The 19,958-nt window shown below is 40.2% G+C and overlaps 1 protein-coding gene across 1 annotated transcript; it reads left to right on the forward strand.

Moving 5' to 3' along the window:
* The first annotated feature begins 11,242 nt into the window (after positions 1–11,242).
* Positions 11,243–13,915, forward strand: RPL37 (ribosomal protein L37). Its single transcript, XM_062513148.1, has 4 exons — positions 11,243–11,289; positions 11,977–12,112; positions 12,442–12,526; positions 13,797–13,915. The coding sequence occupies exons 1-4, from the start codon at positions 11,287–11,289 to the stop codon at positions 13,864–13,866; spliced, it is 294 nt and encodes a 97-aa protein (XP_062369132.1). The 5' UTR covers positions 11,243–11,286; the 3' UTR covers positions 13,867–13,915.
* The last annotated feature ends 6,043 nt before the right edge of the window (positions 13,916–19,958 follow it).

Here is a 19,958-nt window from a genome sequence, read left to right on the forward strand (position 1 = left end):
AAATGATTCTCTCTCAGGGGACCTTGTAAAAGGATATTGCCTTAGATACTAGAATTTGTGTGCTGCAGAAATGACACCAAACAAACAAGGGCTGGTAGGGTTCTGGTTTAAAATAACTGGGTTAGAACAAAAGAGCTCAAGTTATTTGGATTCAAAACTCAGAGAGCTTCAGTAGTATATCAGCTATACATGAGACTTGTCCAGAGCACAGATATTTCCAGCTGTATTGTACACAAAGGTCATCACTGGGCAAACAAATAATTACTATTCTTTAGAGTTATGTTCTGATCTTAAAACAAAAGACATGGTGAACTAACTCAGCAGCTTGAATCTGCCCAAAGTCAAGTCACTTTTTCTGCTTTTTCCACTTCTTTGCCTGCTTTTACTCCCAATCACCATCATTGTTCTGCATTCTTCTGTATTCTTCTGTGCTTGCTTCTTCTGCACAGCTGGTGCTGGCTTTGGCACACTTCAGTCCTCTCTGAGACAGTGTAATTTGCCATAATAGCAAAAAATAAATCCAGGAAAAAAAACTCTGAGTTTATGAGTAAGATTTCCCAGAAAGGTCGAGTGAGCAACAGACCCATGGAGAAGGTAAAAACATACACAGTCACAGAAAAGAGAGATGGAGCAAAAGAGGAGGGAAGTGGGGAAATAAGGAGGGCAGGAGGAGAACCTTCTGTTTATGGATGCAGCCAGCCACTATATCTATTCAAGTGCCAGTGAACCACCACCTTGCACAAACTCTTCTGGTTTCTGCTCATCCTAGACTAGATGGTAGTGCTCACTGCTCCCCTGGACAGGACTGTGGCATCCAAGTGCACCATACCATCTAGTGATCAGATGCCTAGACAGGCCTGATTTAGCTGTGAATATGCATTGAAGATGAATATTTATTTTTCATTGCTACTGTTACTGATACTTGCCTCCCTCAGACATTCTACCTTCAGGCTGACAAAAACTGCTCAGATTCAGACCATCTGTCTGGGGAGATGACAGCAAACAGGAATTTTCAGCAGTGTTCATCACCAAGGATTGGGAACAAGCTTTGAGTTCCTCTCAGCCTGAAAATCTTACCTACAGAGATCACAGGGGTCAAGGGCTTCTGCACAAGCTCTTGTGAGAGCTCACCTGCCAGCTGTGTGCAGAAGCAGAGGTACTGTGTCTACAGCAGATCTATATGGTCTTGTGTGTCCAGCAACAGAGCAGCTCAAACATATATAAAATGGGTGAATTTAATGAACCAGATGGCTGGTATCAAGATTTTAGCACTTTAAACATGCTGACACAGGAAGAGTTACAGGAAACAGGCTAGAGTGAAATATTCCATTTATGTTAATAGTGACACAGAACTACACACAGTATATAAAGATATGTATTAGAGGTTAAACTAGAGGGAGGACTGCAGACCCTGTTCTAAGTAATTACTCCTCAGACCCAAGCTAAGTCAGTTTTTCACAAACATCCAATGATTTAAGGTTTTGTTGATTTTTTCCTGTATTTTTCTACATTGTTTACTCTAAGTTTAATTCCTACAGTTTAATAAACTCATGAGGAGCTGTATATGACTGCCTGAGAGAGCAGTATCTCACGTTGATAATCCAGATCTCTTCTGGCCTGAAATCTTGGTGCTTTTTAAAATATCTTTCTGATTTCTCTGTAGAGTGAATAGAATGTCAAATATCAACCATTAGCAACCTTGCCCATGCTTTTATATTTCTGGCTCTTTCTGAATCAGTGAATATATTTTAGACATATTATTGTAACCAGCTGAAAAGCTACAATGCCTCAAGCACCAAACCTTGAACAAAATGTTTCATCAAAGTCCATTAGTCTCCCTCTGAAAATTTCCAAGTATGTTGAAATTAAAACCTTAAAAATGTTTTCCAATAAGCAGAACAAAGTCTCCTTTCCTATAAAGGAGAGTTAGGGAACAAAATGAAGGCAGGACTTCAAAGAAACAGATCTTTTTAGGATATCTTTTTGAACTACAGCATTTTTAGGACCATCTGAAATTAATTTTAATTTTGTCAGCTTACTTGAGAAGTCAGTAATTAACCCTAACTGCTACTGTGAAACTTCCTGGAATAAGCTTTTTTGGATATCTTCCATCTGGAAACAAAGTTCAACAGATAAAGTAAGGTTTTGCAAACTTTCATAGAGGCAACAGAGATGCAGAACATGGTGTAGAAACAAAAGCAACACAGCCTTGACTGTGGCTCTCCCTCATTCTGGACTGGCTATGTATACAACCACCATCAGCCTGCAATAATTGAAAACATGTACCAGTAACAAGAAAGGGATAATGCAGTTGCAGAGATTCACCTGAGCCCAGAGAAGTTTAGATGTGCTCAACATTAGCTATTTCTTCCACAACAAGCTTATAGGCATAGTGAGTTATTCTGTCTTCGGTCTGTAGTTGCAACTTAGTTAAAAGGAGCAAGACTGAAGCACAGGGTCACTGTGACCATACGAATGATGTATCTTTTTATTTCCAGATATAAAATTCTCAGAAAACTTCTTCCTATCCAGCCATCCAATTACTTTTATGTAACAGTTTTGATTAGCTGGAGTTTTATAAATAGGAAATGCTTTATCTAATAGTGGAGACCATATCACTAAACATTTCTGAAAGAATCTTCATTTCTGGAACTTGGACTTGTCCCTCAGCCTGAGAAGACATCCCATTCTGTGCTTATTTGATTGAAAGACCATCATGAAAATAATCAAGTGTGATGTTTCTAATAGAGGTAGAGTTTCTGCAGGGCTTTTAATAGCTAGGAAAAAAGTATTCAGCAAACAAAATCTCCAGACTTTTTAGAACTAGCAAATAACTTTGAGATTTTTATAAATTACATAAAAAAGAAGAGACAAATACCAATAATTCCAAAGAGAGAATGTAAAATGTAGGGATGCCTCCTGTTTTGTCCTTTGTAGCGCCTCATGACAAGAGAGGGACACAATTCTACTCATTTATTGGTGAATATATACTTGGTCTTCTGAGACAGTAATGAAAGCAGGTGCGCTGGTTTTTTGCTGGGGTGGACTTAATTTTTTACAGTGGCTAGTACAGGGCTATATTACGGATTTGTGCTGAACACAAGGTTGATAATACAAATGCTTTTATTATTGCCGAGATTACAGAGATTGCACAGAGCCAAGGCCTTTTCTGCTTATCCTACTGCCCTGCTGGCAAGGAAGCTGGGGACTCATGGGAGACTGGGAAGAAGCATAGATGACAGCTGACCCAAGGGGTATTCCAGACCATATGGCATCATGCTCAGTACATAAAGTAGGGAGAAGAAGGTGATACTAGGGGACATATTGAATGATGATGTTTGTCTTCCCAAGACATAATCATTATATGTGATGGGGCTCTGCTGTCCTGGAGATAGCTGAACACCTACCTGATAATGTGCAGCAGTGAAAGAATTCCTTATTTTGCTTTGCTTGTTTGCACAGCTTTTTTCCTGTTAAACACTCTTTATCTCAGCCCATGAGATTTTAGGCTTTTACCCTTCCAATTCTCTCCTCAATCCCACTGTTTTAGGGTGAGCAAGCAACTGCATGGGGCTTAGTTGCCAGCTGGCTTTAAGCGAAGACACCAGGACAGGGAAATGCTTCCATGTAAAAGCATCAGCCATGAGAAGGGTACCCTGAGAAACGATGGAAGTCAATTTGGCACTGAGGTCAATTACAAACTTGTAAAATGGTTGAGACACAGAGCACAAAAGTAAATTAAACTATAATTAGTATTATAAATATATCTATTGTTGCTGAGAGGGCTACCATCTTTTATTCTGCTGTTGAAACATAGTAAGAATGAGTAGGCTTAGGCTTGTCAGAATTTTGTGAACCTTGCACAGAGCAACATTCTCTCAGACATTTTCTCCTTCTTGAGCAGACACTTTTTACGTTACATCTCTTCCTAATTTATGTTCAAGCTCTGCTGAAATCTGTGCAATTCATTTACAAGGACTAACTAAAGGGACAACCCAAATCTAAAACTGTACATACTGGCATATTCACCACCTGCTGGAGAAGTTGAATTTGCCCTGCAGCATCTGGAAAACTTGCCATGCTATGTGTGTTAGTCTAATCTAGGTCTTGTGGCCACAGGATTGTAAATTTCAGTTTGTGATCAAAAAAGAAAAATTCAAAAAGGTCCTTTTCTGTGTCCTCTTTACACACACTAATAAGGTTAGACACTATTTTGTCCTCTATTTTTGGTACAGTGAAGAAATGCAAGAGGGAAATTGTGCATGGGTTATAGTGGAATTCCCTGATGAAGCCACCGTGCCTCAATTCCAGTAAATGCAAAACTGAAAATGCCTGATACAGGGAATACATTCCAAAATAAACAGAAGATAGTATTTGTAACTGCAAAGTTGGGATGACCTTTGTTAGCAATTCTTTTGAACTTAGGGAAGGTTCTCAGCCATTGAAAACAATAAAATGCAACAGTGATTTTGAAGAAGGAAAGCGAACTTATTTTACCTTGGGAATAAGCTTTATCTTCATTAAACATAAAACTTATATTTGTCTGTTCCACTGCAAAGCCTTTTTTTTCTTACAGCTTGTGTCTCACATCCAAAAATTAAAAGCAACCCCCACAAATCCATACAGGGGAAAGAATGCTATGCAAGTGGCAGGTTTTCCTACTTTAAAGTGAGCTTATATTTTTATTTCTAGAAAAGGGACAGAGCAAGAAAAATGCAAATTTTCTTTCTCAGAGCAAGAAAAATATAAATTCTTTAGAACCCTTGAAGTGAGATATAAGATAAATACATACACAAACAACTAATATGTTAGGCTCATTTTGCTGGTTTATTTGATTAAACATAAGTGCCCCAATTTTCTTCAGTGCCCTCTTCTTTGACCTTCAATTTTACTGCAGACACATATCTTTCTTTCTGAATATTAGATCTAAAGTAAAACTTGAAACTTATAAGCAATAAGTATTTGTGAGAAACGCATTTTTCTAAAAGAAAATCAGATACCTTACATTTTGTGCACAGTTTTGCATTTATTCACATATATGGATACTTCTAACTGCAATATACATGAAAAATATGAAAATTCACTATATATATTTTGTACCAGTTCTTTTAACACTAACAGGTGCAAAACCTGGATGAGTCCTCTGAAACTGAATTATCTGCTTACCTTCGGAGATAGAAAACAATGTAAAAAGGCAAGTTTCTGCATTTCTCCAGCATTTCCAAGAGGAGAATATCAAGCCATATTCAAGGGAATGGCTGGTAGTAAGTAAAATCATTCACATTTAGTAAAATCAAACTATTACAGAAGATTAAGTCATTCACATATCCATTTAAAGCAAAGCTGAGAAACACAAGGAGGGAATGTAATGCTGGAGACATAACTAGCCAAGCATGTAGTTTCACATGAAAACTTTTTCACATAAAAACTGAGAAAATCAAGAGGGTAAGATAGCCAAAGACTTTCACTTCCAACACTTCTGCAGGAAAGAGATATTTTTTTCCCCAAGCAATCAATAGTGTATTTCTTTTCCAAAGACTATGTCCATGTATCATTCATACAGAACATTTGGAAGTATAAAAGAATTAACATTTTAAGTTATGTGTAGACACTCAGCTTCCAAGATAGCAAATTTCAACCATAATGCTTGGGCTTCTGTATAGGATGTGTCTAGCTATAAGTGAGACAAGCTTTTGATACCTTTTAGTACAAAAGGAAGGAAAGAAAACATTTTTGGTACAGCTAAGCACGTACCATCTGTGTATGTGTCTGCACAAAAAGATACACACATGTATCACAGGATACTCTGAGTTGGAAAGGACCCACAAGGATGATCGAGCCTAGCTCTTGTGTGAATGGCCCATACAGGGATCAAAACCACAACTCTGGTGTTATTGGCACCATGCTCTGACCTACTGAGCTAATCTCAGCGTCTAGGTAACAGTTGCTTTTCAATTATATAATTATTTTCAATAATAAAACTTCTGGGTTTAACGTGCTTTAGAATAACTCCAAAAATGCAAATCAGAGGCTTACATAACACGGGGGAATCATGAATGTTTTAAATGCAGGCCTGTCAGTAGGCATATAAGAAAGGGGACATAGCACTTAATTGGCCAGCCACCACAATGGGAAAAGTAGACAAAATTTGAAAGCAGAATTCATGAAGATCTGACCTTTTTTTTCCAAGTATAAAATTGGTCAAATGCATTTTTCTGAGAAAATGACAGCCTGAGAGATTAGAGATACAGTTATGTCTCTACAGTTAGAGACCTTTTATGAAATCACAGCATGAGAAAAGTACAGCTGGGAGGAACCTCAGAAGGTCATCCAGCTTATTTCCCTTCCCACTACAAGATCCACCAAATGCCATTTCAGACAACCATTCGACCAGCCTTTTCTCAAAAATTCTAGAACTGTCTGAAGGAAAACTAAGTCCAGTACTTTGTAGTCTGTACTGGTATAAACATTTTCCTCACAACTCACTGAATTATTTCCTGCTGCAGTGGAAAAGGCATGTGGTTAGAAGCTAGGCATTTCCACCTGGAATGTGATTCAGACTACAATACCAGACAGTGGTAGCTCAAATGTTTTTTTGCATCTCCCAAATCTGCTCTAGGCTTGTGTGTGCATACATTTGTGTATGAATAATGCAAAAAAGTTTTAAGACAACAGTGTCAAGACAAGATCAAGAAAGGTTGTTTTTATCAACAGAAGACTAACAAAACAAGAATATTTTGTTGTTATAGAACTGAGAAGTAGATGGCTGTCACCTTGTAAAGGAAATTGTGGTTTTCTCCAATGCATCCAGTTAGGGTGCTCAGCCCAAACTGCATTGCAACCATTTCTACAACCAGTGAAACCCCCTCTGACAATTTGACAATTACTCTGGTGCAACAAAGACCCAGAACTCTATACTGTATCTATGCATAAGCATTAAAAGAAAACAAAAAATAATCAAAACTAAACAAAAACAGAACCAGAGCAAAATGCCAAACAAATAGAAACTAGGGAAATTTCAAAATTCTGAATTTTCTGAATTCTGCTGCACTGTGTACCAAGTATGTCCCAGGCTTGTTCCTACCTCTGCTGAGAAGAGATATGCTCTCCCTGTTCCCCTAGCCAGATGGAAGAAAGATTCTAGTGTGGTTTCTAGTGGGGAAGAAACCAGGATCCTCCCTGCAAATGCTCTAAAATAAAGGTTAAAGGCAGCTGGGTGGGGAGCTCTTCCTGCTCTGTCTGTGATGGTAGTGATGCTCCTGCCATGATCTACATGTATTAGTGCTATCCCCAAGGTGGTCTGAAGGTGATTATCTAATCTACCTCTCTTTCTGATGCTGAGGAGTGGCAATGGAACAACAGAATGGTTTGGGTTGGAAGGGACCTCAAAGACCTGCCATGGGCAGGGACGTATTCTGCTAGACAAGCCCCATCCAGCCTAGTTGTGAACACTTACACAGGTGAGGAACCCACAGCTTCTCTGGGCAACCTGTCTCAATGCACCCCTGCCTTGACAGTAAATAGTTTCTTCCTAATACCTAATTTAAACCCACCTTTCTCCATCTTGCGGCCACTCCCCTTGCCTTATCACCACATGCCCTTGTAAAAAGTCTCCCTGCATCCTATTTTTACGTAGGTTTTAGGTACTGGAAAGCTTCCATAGAATTGTAATTAAAAATATTGAGTTGTTATAATTTTTTTATCACTTTCACTGTATTTTAACAAGCAATTTCAGAAGTTAGTATCAGCTGTTTAAATTTCTTGTATTCATTTTAATCTTAAACAAATAGAAAGATTTTTCTATTATGTGTATTAGTTTCTTAGCAAGGTACAACAAGCTTATTCATAAGCACTATTGTTTGCTAAAATTTTCTGTTATTGTCAGGGAGCTATAAGAACTGTACAGATAATATTCATTAATATTTCAATTTATTAACCTAATTTACTGTTACTGTTTGAGAGTTTTAATGAGCTGTTTAGTAGAAAGGTTTTACTTGAACTCTACTGTCATCTTGTGGTGACCAGTGTTTCTGGTTCAAACTCACATACAAAAGTTTTCAAACTGAAGAATCTCAATATTCTACAAATGAAGTTAGGCTGCTCCTGCCTGCTAAATAACAAATAATCACTGTCTTTCCCACTAATTTCAACTGAGATATTTGCCTCTGCAAATCAAGATGATGCCCAGAGAAAAAGGCAACCTAATCAACCCCCATGAAAATGTTGCCCTTGAATTCCTCAGTTTTCCTGTAGCATTCCTGAGGTGCTGTTACCTATGCCAAAGTGTTTGATATTCAGGAGGATACCGAAAGTCATTCCTTTGATCTATGAGATCACACTAAGAAATAAAGACATCTGCACCACTGAAGACAATTGAAGTTAAGTGCTGACTAGCTTCAAATAAATGAAAGCTGAATTTTCACTATTCCCATCCCTTCAACTCATGCCTGCTTGCACAAAGGGTGCTGCACATGTGCACAAATGAGTGATGCCATATGATTAGACAGAACTTGACTGGGTATCAGTGGTGTGTTTGTTACACACTAGTCCTTTCAGCAGTTCAAGTTCTGTAACTCAGCTCAACTCTTCAGTTTTCTGAACCCAGTCACACCACAGGGTGTGTCTGGCTGTACTGCACCCCAGTGATGGTGTGATGTAGTAGCATGACATCAAACCTGAGCAAAAAAAAATGCCACTGAGGTTATTTGTTGCTCACAGACCCCTTCCTTTCTAATGCCTAGCCAGACCTGCTTCTGGTCTCCCTGCCCCTGAACTAGACTTAACTGTAAGGCTTATTTCTAAATCCATATCTATTTTTTACTTCAGTGTTTTAACCCCAACCAGATCAGCTAGGCTGCAGAACATGGTGCTATGAACATGCAGAACACACTATTGAATAAACCCTTGCCAAGAAGATTAATAGGATCACTGTTTGCTGGCACAACAAAGGGTTTTTTCAATCAACAAACCTGGCTGGACCAAAATTGCTGTGTGGAAGCTGTGACGGGATACCAGCTGCAATCACAGACTGCTGTCTCCTACATCAAAAACACAGCTCTGAAATCCAGACATGTCACCTTCTAAATTTTGGCTTATTTTCTATGCAACAAAGAAGCAGTGTGAATTAGTCAGTGCTGAATTTAGACTAGTGCCATTCAGCAGCTCCCAGTACCTGAGCCTGTGAGTTCTGAGCAATGGACAACAAAATCTGTTCTTCCCTGTGAGCTTCTCATGGGCTAAGACCTTCTGGAATGGTAGTGGGTCAGCCACAGCTCTGCCCATTCTCTACCCTAAAAATATTCCTGAATACTAAAGACAAATGCATGATGATACCAAAAATCTTTCTGAACAGGTTTGAAGACATGTAAATGAAGGAGATTATTTTTATCCCACAAAGGACAGGAATAATTCCTGCATATTCTTGCAGGCAGCCAAACCAACAGACTTCTTTTGGAGGCTGTTGCCATGGCACCTGTCCAATGTCTTTGCCATCTTCCAGATTTCTGAGATTTAGTGAGAAAGAAAGAGCAAAGGAGGCACTAGATAAAAGGCACACAGCAAGGTTGCTGGGAGAAATATGACTCCAGTTCAGCCTGTAAGATGTATTCATACCACTTGAGTTAAGTGGTTTGGGTTTGTGTTTTTGTTTTGGTTTGGTTTGTTTTTCTTGTTTTTTTTTTTTTGTTTTGTTTTGTTTGTTTTTTTCTGAATGGCATTTCATCGATAGAACACTGAACTTTCTCTGTTGATTTCTGGTAAGAAAGACAGATTTGCTATAAAATATCTTCATTGTTTTAATTTTACTTAACTTCAGTTACCTACGTGGCCAGCCTAAGAGGCCTGCCTAGGCTTCTCTTAGAATATATAGAAAAAGGGTTCCTCCCAAGGATCATATTTTCACCCTACTTCAGACACCTAATTTAGGATAGGACAATTTACTATTTGGAACCAATCTCTCCTTTTTAACTACTTCAGGACCATGGATTTCATGTGAGGTAAAATGAATACAGGCAAAGATTTCTGTTATTTCAGAAACAGAAATTGCCACTCAAAAATGAGAGAACTGAGTGAACAGCCAGAGCCACAGCTTTCTGGGTCTGGAAGCCATGCTGCTGAAGTCAAAATGGCTTTTTTCCCCGTCCCTCAACCTTAGCAGAGGTCAAAAGCCTCCCACTACATAAATTAGCACCAAAAGAATTCAACAAGAGGCTGCACTCCAAAAGAAGTGAGAATAAATTAATATTTAGACAACCATATCAACATGATTTGTCCACGAGTGCAAATGCAGCAGGTCAGACACAGCTTTACTAATCTGGGGACTGTGCCATGGGACTAGCTCTTTTTCTGATCATCTCATAGGGGTTCAATTCATTCATAGTGGGAGGGTTGCTCACAGTTTGTTGACTTCTGGTGGGCCCAGACTTGGGAAAAGCTGCATTTTTAGTCAGTAAACAAGGATCAATTAAGAAAAAGACATGCTTTCATCAAGTACTATAAGACAAGTTACATAATTCTACAATCAAAGATAAATAAACTGGCTATTGCATCAATTTCTGGCTTTGTTTGGGATGACAAGGTAATGATCTGGTAATAAAATACACATAAATTTCTCCAATTTCCCCTGGAATGAACTCTCTCATGATAAAATTGTGTATAGATTTTAAGTATACTGAAGATGCCTAGTAGGCAGGCATGTGAAAACTTTAAAATAATAGATTTTCAGAGAATCACAGAATATTTTTCATTTATTAAAACTCACCCATTAGACGTCATTGCTTTCTACAACTACCTGAAATTAAGGTGTAGTGAGGTGGGGTCTGGTCTCTTTTGCTGTGCCTACAGAGAGGACAACAGAAAACGGCCTGAAACTGAGATTGGAGATTCACGTTAAAAATTTTGTAACTGCTCGGGTGTTCAGAAATTGGTTACTCGGAAGGTGCTGGACTCACTTTCCCTGGATGTGTTTAATAGGAGTCTGGCGCTGGCACTGGTTCAGGGATTCAGGGTTACAGGAGCAGTGCTGCGCTGACGGGTGGATTGGATGGTCTTGTAATCTCCTCCAAAATCTGCGGTTCTGTAAAAGCAACTTCGACTGCCGCTGTGACCAGGGTCAGGACTTGGCCCAGAGGCACTGGCCTGGCAGGGCCAGAGGTGCCCAGCGCCTTCCCCTCCCCTCACGCAGGGCCCGGCGCGGGCCCGGCCGAGCGGCCGCCCCCGGAAGCGCTCGCGGGGCCGTGGCGGAAGCGGGGCGGGGCGCGGCCTCTTTGGTGCTGGCGGCCGGCGAAGATGGTAAGTGTTGAGCTCGCTCGCGGGACATCCGCCGCCATCCGCCACCATCCGCCGCCGTGCCAGGCGGGGAGCGCCGCGGGGTTCGGCTGGGACGCGGGGCGAGGCTCCGCACTGCGCTGCGGCTGGGCTGGGCTGGGCTGGGCTGGGCCGCGGGACTTGGGGCCGGGACCGGGCCCGGGGGTGGCAGCGGGCGCGGCAGCCGGGCCGGGCCGAGCAGGGCCGGGCCGGGCGGGGTGGCCGTGGAGCGGTGTGGGGCCGCGGGCGCTCTAGGGGCGCCTGCTTCGTACCTGCTGCCGCCGTGCCGAGCAGCCGGGCGGTAATGGGGGCGTAAGAGGGGATTCGGTCGCCAAAGGTGAGTGTGCAGCTGCTGTGTGTGAGGCGAGTCACGTTTCGTCGGGGGAGAACAGTTTGCAGCTTTAGGGTGATGGGTGCGGGGAGAAGGGCACGGATATAAACGAGCTGGGGTTCAGTTTTACTTCAGCGCGGGGGCGGGGGCACGTAAGGAATGGCGGTAGTGAGTCCTGAAAATGGAGACCGCTTGTAGTTGAAAGTGAGTTGTGGTTCTGTTGAATGTGCCTCTGACGTGTTTATACGACTCGGTTTGCGCTCATCTTTCTAAGGCTTATTCTTTCAGTTTTGTGACATGGAAGTGTTAGTGATACTTCCGTATTTTGAAATGCTTTTCAGACGAAGGGTACATCATCGTTTGGTAAGCGACGAAATAAGACACACACCCTGTGTCGTCGATGTGGGTCCAAGGCGTACCATCTGCAAAAATCGACCTGTGGGAAGTGTGGTTATCCTGCTAAGCGTAAGAGAAAGTGTAAGTAACAAACTTTTAACTGGCTCTAGTTTAAAAAACGTGGGGTTTTTTTGGTTTTTTTTTCTTCAGTAGTTTGACTTGTTTTTCAGTCAAGTAGGAAAACTTGTCATTTTGCTGTTTGGTCATTTTGCATTTTGAAGCTTTGTTCAAATTAATGATGATTTAACTGTATGTTAGGTAAAGTGCAGTATTACTGTATAAAAACTGACTTAAATTATAGTCGTTTTTTTTTTTCTTTTGTTAGCTTGAATAATTGTACCATACAAATGTAACTAAATGCAACTAAAATTACTTGGTGCAGGTAAATAACAGGAACTTACATATTTTAGATAACTGGAGTGCAAAGGCTAAAAGACGCAACACCACTGGTACTGGTCGCATGAGGCACCTGAAAAAGGTCTACCGTCGATTCAGGTATAACATTTTATTACAGACTAACATGGTGTGAAATGCTGCATAAACACCACTTAGAGACAAAATTCACCATTCAAAGTTACCATTTTTAATTTTGTTTTAGTACCAGTTAATGGAGTTTGGTATTCTTAAATATGTCATGAAATAATATGCTTTGCATATTTGTCTGCATTTTATGCTCCTTTGAGGATAAAAAAACCTAACTGGTAAGACAAAAGGTGTGCAAGCAGTTAAAATGTTTCTACTAAATGAAGGTTGTACAGAGCACAGGTTATTGTAGTAAAAAGGCCACATCTGAAAATGCTTTGTGCGGTACTGCATCTGTTTCTGATTCAGTTAAATAGATGGTTATACTAAAAGGGGGGATTTTACAGTGATAAGTCTCAAAATGCACTCAGTCTCCATTTGCTCACTCACAAAAAAGTTCAGGACAGGAAAAACTTCTGGTCCCTCTCTTTATGTAGAGTTCAGTCAGTATTAAATAGGTATTACATCAGATCCTGTGTTGCAAGTTTCTAAGATTTGTTACAAAGCTTTTGAGTTGTACTCAAAAGGGAGGTAGCTGGGGTGATGTATGATTACTGTTTTGTATGATTCCCATGGAACTCTGTAGTTCTGGTTTACTACACAAGAAAACTATAAGAAAAATACCATGCAATTCAGGAGTGTTGTCACAAAAATGTAATTGGCTTTATTAGCAAAAGGTATGAGATGTTTAGGTCTTGGTCTTGGATGTGGTTGAGGGATCATTTAATTTGTTTTGGTTAGTTCATTCTTTCCCAGTGGCAGCACCTTCGAGTGTGCAGCTGTAGTTTGCTTTCCACTTAGTGTTGCTCAAGTAGAAATGTCATCCGAAAGCAAGCTCAGGGCTGAAAAGTGGTTGGAGGCATAGAGGATTTTTTGTAAGAAATAGGCTTCACAAACAGGACCTCTTTAGTTGGATTGCTTAGAGTGAATGTGAACTAAGATGTGCTTTCAGCAGGTGAGCTGTATTTGCAGTGTTCGCTTTGGTAGTGAAATCTTCGTGTTTCAAGAAGTCAAATTTACTTTAGCCCTAGAGAGTGAAAACTATACTGCTTATCCAAGACAATTTTTAATAATGTGTTTCTTTTTAAAAATGTCTGAAGGGATAAACTCTGTAGTGATTTCAGTGCATTGTTGAGATAAATTGAAAAAAGCTAATGAGCTTCATTTAAAACATGACTGTAAGAAAATAACCTAGAGCAGGAATCAACTTCTCAAAAACTGGTAACCATATTTCTGCTTGCAGGAATGGATTCCGTGAGGGAACCACACCGAAGCCCAAGAGAGCAGCTGTTGCAGCCTCCAGTTCATCTTAAAGACTCATCTATTTCTTAAAATAAATGGTCTTATCCAGAAAATCTGTCACCTTTTTTTGCATACTTTACTTCACTGAAATGTAGTATTCATGAAAATACATAAATACTTAAACACAAATTCTGAACTGATTAATTTAAAACAATCCTTTAATTGACTCTTCATTTGCTAGTGCCTCTGTCTTGAAAGGGACCATAATCTCTGCACTGAACTGAAAAAGGCTTTTATGTATTACTTAAAGGAGGTCCCCTGCTAGAACAGTGGAATATTGATATTGTGGATTTTCCCTGTGTGCCTCTGATCTCAGTGTGCCATAGCATGGAGAGCCAGAATTTTGTTTTAAAGATAGTAGCTATAATAATGGCTCTATGTGCTGTCTTGGGAGGCGTTAGTGAAAGAGTTATTTCCAGTACTGATTTTTTTTTTTTTTTTTATTGCTGTGTTACTGAAAAGCCTACAGAGATACAACTTAATGTGTGGATCATTGCTTCTTGAGCAAAAAAAAACTCCCAAGCTTGGAGTCCATCTACTGCAGATACAGGGGATTGGAGAGCTGCTGTGGGTGGGACAGAATTGCCTGGGTGGCCTGGTGGGGTCGGTGTGGAAAGCTGACACACTGATCCGAGTTAACTATGTTGGTAATAAATAATACCAGTCATAAGTCAGTTGGGGTTACATAAAAATTACAGATAAATGCCTTATGAATTTGTACCTTAACGTGCTTTACTGGAATTTAAACTCACACTAAGAAGTGAGTGCTACTATGAAAGTTTGTGGAATTGCAGTAATTACTGTGAGGGTTTACAGGACTTTGAAGTATGCCTTGCAGAGACAATACTAGAAACTGAAAAACTTGTAACGCTTTAAGCTTCTTAGGCTGTTCTCAGTGCTGTTAGTTTTGTCTTGAACTTCCAGAAGCAGAATATTGCTTTGTCATTACTGAATGATCAGCAGTTAATGTGTCACCAGCAAAATCACAGAAATTTTCACACGTGTGAAACTGGAGTGCCTGACTGCACTTTCCTATGTTTTTAAATGGAGTTAGAGCTTTTTGATACTCCAGTATATCAGCTCGGGCTGTTTATAAACCAAAAGAAGTAATTTGCTGCTGTTCTGCAGCATGTAACAAATAGACTACCTGCTTCAGATTCATTTGAGTCTGAATGTAAGTGTTAAAATACACTGTGCACAGTACTGGCCATGTATTCCTAGGGCTGAGTGCCCCTAAAATGCAGCTTTTGCTGATGTTTGGGAACCACTTATGTAGGGAGGGAGTAGTCAAAAATGTGCCCTTACTCTCCTCTGAGAATAAACTCGACCATTATGAAAAACAGCTCAGCAGGACTCTAAGGAAGGGCTTTTTGAGCGACGATTCAGTTGGACAGTAGTATGGCAGGTATTCTGACTATGGGCAGGAGTGAAAGCCTTTGCTCCTCAAGTCTTAGATGATATTTTCTCTAGCACGGGATTTTGCTCTGAACTGCCTGATTGACCTCCAGACGTGATAAAAGTCTAAGGGCAAGTGCTTAGCTACTTGCTGCTATTTATCTATAAGCTTCTCTTGAATTCTGCTCCTGAAAAGTGAACATTTGTATAATAAGTAACACACCGTGGTAACAGTTATTGTAACATCCAATGACTTGGAATAACTGAAACCCCTTTTTTCAGGGAGACTTTTACTTGCAGCAAGAATGAATTTTATGGACAAGAATTTTGACAGCCATTTTCAATTGTTTTAAAATTCTGGCTGAGGGGTAGGAAATCAGTTTCTTGTGGGTGGTTTTTGTCCTGTTTAGAAAGGATTGTGTACTTCATGTGTCAGTTATATTAGCCCTGTACAGGAAATAGATTTTGATGCACTTCTGTTCTTTGTTAAATATTGAAAGGCTACGTTGCTGGTTGCTCAGTGTATAATCTTTTGCTGAGATCTTGTTAAGCATTTTAACTAGAGGGTTATTAATTGAACCTCTGCATAATGCTCACTATATACTTTATGTATGCAGAAATATTGTCATACCCAGTCTGATTTTTGCATCTGTCAGACTGATAGATTTTGTAGTCCAAAATTACATCAGAAATTACATTTCCTATTGTTCAGTGTACAAGTCTCACTTATTAGAGTGTATTGGATGAAGGTTTCTTAAAGGCAGAGAGATGTTTAAGTGGCTAGAGTAATGAAAGATTGATTGCCTTTGGTAAAAATCCTTGTGTGGTGATGTATTACATCCTCAAACACCTCCCCCTACCTCTGACCCCCACCAAAACTGCCCTTGAACTTATCACACTTTCCATGCCAGAGCTTTGTTGCCTAACAGAGGAGGGTGACAAGAGATAGCAACTCATCCCCTGATAGCCTAGGAATGTGACTTGCCAAAAACACAGCCTGAGTGGAATAATATTTTGGTTATGGACTTTTGAAAATTTCCAGTAATTACTGCCTTGGACTGTGGCCAAGATGAAAACCGTCTGAGGACTGAAGTCAGTCATCTTGCAATCCTATAAACAGTGGTCCTAAATGAGGCCCTTTGAACTCACTGGCACAGCAGCAAGCTGCATAAGCATCTCCCTGTAGGTGAGTTCAGCAGTTCTTTGTTGAAGGAACTAGTCAATGGGACCCATTGCCCTCAGAGTGGGAGTGGGACAGAGCTGGCACATTTTGAAGTGTGTTCCACGGGGAACAAGAGCTTTCAATCCCCATTTATAAGAAACCAGGAAAGGCAATAGCATGGCTGAGTCAAGACCTGCTCACCAAACTGAAGGACAAGAAGGAAATACAAAGGCAGAGAAGCAGGAAGAGGTATCCTAGAAAGAGCATGGGGACATTGCTCAGTTGTGACAAGACAGGTCTGGGAAGGCCAAGGTGTTGCTAAAGTTACAAAGAAGAGGAAGGGCTTCTGTAGGCATGTGAGTCATAAGGGAAGGTCAAAGTGAATTTTCCTCACAGTGGACATGGCATCAGTGATTGTAGTAGGTGAATAGTAGGATTGAGGGATTGAGTGCACCCTCAGACAATTTGCAAGGGACATCTGAGTGGTGTGGTTGCCATGTTCAATGTACAGGATGCCATGCAGAAGGACAGGGGCAAGATCAGGTGGGCTCAGGCGGATTTAAAGATGCTCAGCAAGGCCAAGCTTAAGGTCCTGCACTTGGGTCAAGGTAAATCCCAGCTGAGAGATGAAGGGTCTGAGAAATGCTCTGTGAAGAAGGATTGAAGATAATGGTGCTTGAAAAGCTGGACATGTGCCAGCAATGTGTACTTGCAGCCCAGAAACCAGAAAGCCAACGACATCCAGGGCTGTATCCAGAGCAGTGTGGCCAGCAGGTCAAGCGAGTGATTCTGCCCATCTTGTCCTTCTGTCTATAGACAGACTTCACCCCAGAGCACTGCATTCAGCTCTGGGATCCCCAGAATAGGAAAGACAAGTTTCTGTTTGATCATGCCCTGAGAAGTGCCACAAAGAAGATTCAGGGGGCTGCAGCACCTCTCCTATGAACCCAGAGAGTTGGGATTGAGTCCAACCTGTAAAACAGAAGGCTCCAGGAAGTTATTCAATACTTGTAGGAGACTTGGAAGAAAGATAGGGATAGACCTATCAGTAGGCCCTGCAGTAGGGACAAGGGGGAATCGTTTAAAACTAGAGGAGAGTAGATTCAGGCTACATAAAAGGAAGAAATCTTTTTCTATGAGACTGCTGAGACATTGGAACATGTTGCCCAGAGAAGCTATAATATTCCAAATCCCTGGGAGTGTTTCAAGCGAGACTGGACTGGGCTCTGAGCATCCTGGTCTAGTTGAAGATGTCCTGGCTGATTGCAGGGCAAGGTTGGAATAGAAGATCTTCACAGGTGCCTTCCAACCCAAACCATTCTGTGATTTCATCAATGTCTTCAACTTAGAAGCTAGAAACAGCAGAAGAGATACAAGCCTGGAGCTGGGCAAGACATACACTTTAGGGGGAGAAGAGGGAAAGTGCAGTGCTTGCAGAAGAAATATGCTGTACATTCAGCAGTAATGTAGAGTCAGAAGTCAAAGAGAAAAGGGCAAGAAGTGCATGCCTGTTTGCAAAACGCACTAATGATGCCAAGGAAGTCTTAATGCCAGCTAGGAGAAACAACCCACATTAATGTCCATATTGTTAGTAAAACTGAGAATATTTTCCCTTTTGTCTTCAATCCTTTGCTTTCTTGTACTGTCTAGTTATTATATCATCTACCACTCCTGGTCTCCTTGTTGGCCCTGAACTGTACAGGGGCTTGCTGGCATCTGGGCAGATGTGTTAGGAAAGCCTTGCTGTGTCCCTGAACCACATCACTGGCTCGCTGTGTGTCGCAAATGGCATGCGTGCCAGGGCTCCACACTGTTGGCACTTGTAACACAATGCTGGTGGTGTTTCCACAGAACAGCAGCTCTACTTACACTAGAGTACCCTGAGTCTTCCTACATATGGGAATAAATTATTGAAAATATTAAAATAATTACATTTAAAAGAAATAAACTGTGCAAGGGGAATTCAACAGCAATTTTCTGTCTCAAAATAAGATTATAGAGATAATTGACAGAAATCATTAAGTCAGCTTTGAGTTAATTTTTTGTTTTAGAATTCTCTTAAAAATAGAGGTATGCCCAGTGAATAAACAAACAGAAAATGTGGTTTTAAGGTACTGGACAGGGTTTTCAAGATAAATAGTGTAATGGAGAGGTTATCAGAAAGAAAGTTGACTTAAAAGACTCATGGAGGAATTCTTCTGGTATGTTTTGTTCCTACAGCTATTCTAAGAGGGCAACCTGCACTCCACACCATCACAATACATTACTCAAAGTTGCACTGTTGGCCAAAGAAACTCAGTCTGCTAATATGACTCTTACATGCAAAAGAAGAGGGAGGAAGCAGTGCTGCTGATTAGTATTGTAAAGTGTTTATCATTACCTTACACACTAAAATTCAAGTAGCCGTGTAGGTTCATATGTGTTTTACATAAGCATCAAATATTAAACTCTTCATCCATTGTGATCTTACTGTAAGGCTTGGACTAGATTATGCTTGATTTGAGTCAGCCTGGGAGGCTTTACCTATTGTAGATTTCATGTTTTTTTTCTTTTTTTTTAAAGTGACTTAATGCTCAAGGTGTGACAAAGAACTGAGTAAGACTGAATGCAGTGATGTAAGCATAAAATTTGTTATACAAATTGACAAAATATTTTGGTAATACTCACTTTTGGCTGAAAATATAAAAGTAATGAATGGCTTCCATAGTCTAATTCCCATCTGACTTTAACAGCTCATTTATTTTCATTTTCTGAAATGTTCTGGTATCTAAGAGATTACTTAGTAATTAATGAAATAATAAAATTTTCTGGTATAGACCTATAGAACTATTTGAATTTTCATTGTGTTGTCATGATCAGGACACCACCTTGAGTTAAAGCCAAAAATAGCTTGTAATCATTTGGTAGCAAGACACTAATGAGCTCTGCAGGCATCCCAAATAATTTTTCCCTCTTCAGCTAGCTACGACTTGCTTAATCCATTCTTTTTTTCCCCCCAGTGTGATGCTGAACACATAATTCTCTCCTCGTGCTACAAAGAATGTTTCCAAAAAGTTAAAGTAATGCTTTTTGCATCACAGAAGAGAACTTACCAAGTTTTCCTCTCCTGATGCTAGACTTCTATCCAATCATACCTTGAAATTTGATAGCATGACAATAAATACCTTCTGCCAAAATCTCAGATCATGTACTATGGTAGTTTGTATATTCTGATTTGTGTGTGTTTCCCACGTGTGATGTACAATATTTTTAGAGCCAAAGATCTAACACCAGGCCTAATAATTTTTATGATTACACTTCAAAGCTTGTGCAATTATTACAGTGTAGTGTAATGTTACTAATGTAGCATAGCAGGATGCTCTAAGTGGGATAAAACTGCTCAAACTTTGTTTTGTTAGCAAAAGTTATCAGACGTGGATGGAGGAGGGATGCCATGCTGCTTTTGGTGTTGAAGAATGCTGAGACCAGCCTGACTCAACTATTCAAAGTTAAACATCCTGAGGATATGAAAAGCAGTGTTTTCTGCCAGAAATTGGCACAGATGAG

Source organism: Cinclus cinclus, chromosome Z, assembly GCF_963662255.1.
Source record: "Cinclus cinclus chromosome Z, bCinCin1.1, whole genome shotgun sequence".
NCBI classification, from domain to species: domain Eukaryota; kingdom Metazoa; phylum Chordata; class Aves; order Passeriformes; family Cinclidae; genus Cinclus; species Cinclus cinclus.